This window comes from Crocodylus porosus, unplaced genomic scaffold (assembly GCF_001723895.1).
Source record: "Crocodylus porosus isolate Cpor-Errol unplaced genomic scaffold, CroPor_comp1, whole genome shotgun sequence".
In the NCBI taxonomy this organism is placed as follows: Eukaryota; Metazoa; Chordata; order Crocodylia; family Crocodylidae; genus Crocodylus; species Crocodylus porosus.
In genome coordinates, this window is record NW_017728914.1 from 9506367 (window position 1) to 9508967 (window position 2601).

General features: G+C 46.8%; 1 protein-coding gene across 3 annotated transcripts in view; it reads left to right on the top strand.

Moving 5' to 3' along the window:
- The first annotated feature begins 6 nt into the window (after window positions 1-6).
- SLIT3 (slit guidance ligand 3) overlaps window positions 7-2601 on the top strand; it is a 938430-nt gene continuing 935835 nt past the window's right edge. For all 3 annotated transcript variants that reach the window (XM_019534858.1, XM_019534861.1, XM_019534859.1), the window contains exon 1: window positions 7-289. In XM_019534858.1, the coding sequence (XP_019390403.1) occupies window positions 129-289 (161 nt within the window). In that variant the 5' untranslated portion in view covers window positions 7-128. The remainder of the gene's footprint in view (window positions 290-2601) is intronic.

Sequence of the window (2601 nt, forward strand, 5' to 3'; positions counted from 1 at the left end):
CGCTGGGCGGGAGCCCGGCCGGCGCCCGTGTGAGCCGCGGCGGCGGCGCGGGGATGGTGGGCGCCGCGCTGCCCTGAGCGGTGGCGGGACGTCCCCTGCTCGCCGGAGCCGCTGTCCCGCCGGAGACCATGGTGCCCGGGGCCTTTCTGTGCGTGGGGCTGGCGCTGAGCGTGTGGGGCCGTGCGGCCGGCTGCCCGCACAAGTGTACCTGCAGCGCCGCCGCCGTGGACTGCCACGGCCTGGGGCTGCGAGCCGTGCCGAGGGACGTGCCCCGGAGCGCCGAGAGACTGTGAGTACCGGGCCGGGGGGTTCGGCTTCGCGCTCCTCTGCGGCCGCCGGCGGCTCCAGGGGCCGCAGCCGCTCCCGCGGCCGGTCCGCGCTGGGAGCCCTGCAGGGTCAGGCAACGGACTGGCATTGCCCGCCTGGGTGCCGCACCTGGGGGCGCCTGTTCGTTCCTGCCGGGCACGGTGACCGCATCCCCATGGAAACCTGCTCTCCTGCCCTGCCTTGAGTGCTGCGGGCTGGTGGTGGCATTGAACCATCTCCGGTTTCTGCCGTAAAGTGACAAAGCCGGGTGGTGGTGCAGGGAGCCCAGCTTCACCCTGTCCTCGCCTCACCCCTCGGTATGCCCCAGGCAGGGGCGGGTTGTGGGATGTTTCAGACACTTGAGGGGAACAGGTGAGCGCTGCCAGCCGCGTGAGGAGCCCCGCGATCTCGCAGCCCTGCTTTTGTGAGCATCAGCTGCTCGGGGGAATAAAGCAGCAGCGACAAACTTCACTTCATCTCGAGTGAGCTCACTTGAGATGCAGTGGTCCGCTTCTCTGATGTTGCTTAATATGTTGCACGTGCATTTTTCAGCTAGGCAGTGCTATAGAAGTGCAGTAGCGAAGGCTTTTCTGAAACTTATGGCAACTCCTTACCTGGGTTCCATTGACAACACACCAAAGTGCAGTTCAACCTGCTTTGGAAGGTGCAGTTAATTATTCCCAAAGAACTTTGAAAAAACCGAGCATGGTGCATGGAGTGACTGCCCACTGCATTTCATTTTGGTCAGTGGTACAGTTTTATACGAGAAACCTTGCTTTTAGACATTTCATCTGATTTTCATCTGCCAGACTTAGTTTGTTGCTAATTGAATGTTAGTAATCAGCTATTTACTTTCTGGAAAGGGTTAAGTTTGATTATTGAACGAAACTTTGACTTGAAACTCAGGGAAGTGGTCAGCAATAGAAGGAATTAAAGAGGCTAAGAAGTTGGATCCCCTAGATTACTGAGACAGTGAGTAACAGTATCTCTCTGTGTGGCTCTAGATTCCCCAGAACAGTTCTCCTAGCTGAGATAAAATGCAAAGATTCAAGAGCTAGAAGTTGAAGCTTGTTCATTTCAGGCCAGAAGTAATGTTTTGGTATTAGAAAGTTCTGTGTCCATCAGAATGATTTGCCAAAGGGTGGGGTGGATTTGCTGTCACTTGAAGCCTAAGTCTAAAAATGTTTTAGCTCAGTTGCAAGTTAGAGTTTAAGCAGGTATTATTGGGTGAAATGTAATGGCTTGTGCTAAACCAAATGTTAGGTTGAATGATGGTAATGGTCCCTTTGGGCCTTGCTATGAATATAAATGTGTAAAGGAACAAAATCTGAGAAGCAGATGACATGTAGGAGACACCATAGCTGAAATTTCTGGTATAGAGTACAACTTGAGAATATTCTAGCTTTCGTATATCTTTATTTGTTGTATGGAGTAACAAGCTTACTTCAAATAGTAAACTATTGAGAATCCATATTGCTGGAAGCTAACTATTTAGTTAGTCACAATGTCTAATTTTGATTTTTTTTTTATTTTTATTTTTTTTTTTTTTTATTGCATAGTGTGTAAACAGAGACTTTTCCAAGTGGGATGTATGTTTCTGTTGAAGTGGGATCCAAGCTTGCAAATTTGTCATGTAATAATTTACTCATGTACAGTATTTACTAAAAGCATCAGGTGACTGCCAGGTAAAGAGGAATTTTTAGGATTGTCTACTCAGTATATTAGTCCATCTATTTTACTGGGGAATGTCTATTGTTTATTCTGGAACTCAGTCTTTTATGACTCTTTCATTGGTTGCATAATATTTACAGAAATGTGATGTTCTCAGAACTAAGTTTTATCTCAAATCCTAATTTTAAATTGCCTATAATACAATATCTTTCTAAAGGTAGACTTGGTAATTACATTAACTTGAAATTCACTGACTAAATAAGTTTTATTACAATAAGTTATGCATCCAAATTCCTTCAGGAGCTTATTCAGATGCCTTATTTTTTCTGCTTAATGCTTTTCAGTTGTTTCTTTTGACACATGTATTCTTCACATTAGGTTATTGTCCGGGGCTTGAAATATCCTGTTAACATGCACATGTATCTTAGAGTCATCTTTGGCAGCTACTATTGGTCTTAGCTTTTCCATTAAACTCTAGAGCCTATCAAGGGACCTGACAGTGAAGCAGCATTGAAATTTCAGTGGCATCTCTGGATAGTCTCATTCAGATGTGTAGTCTTCATGTAGTATCTTTCACTATTTTGCTATGAAACTAATTTATGACTAGAGGAAGCATAAATGGTG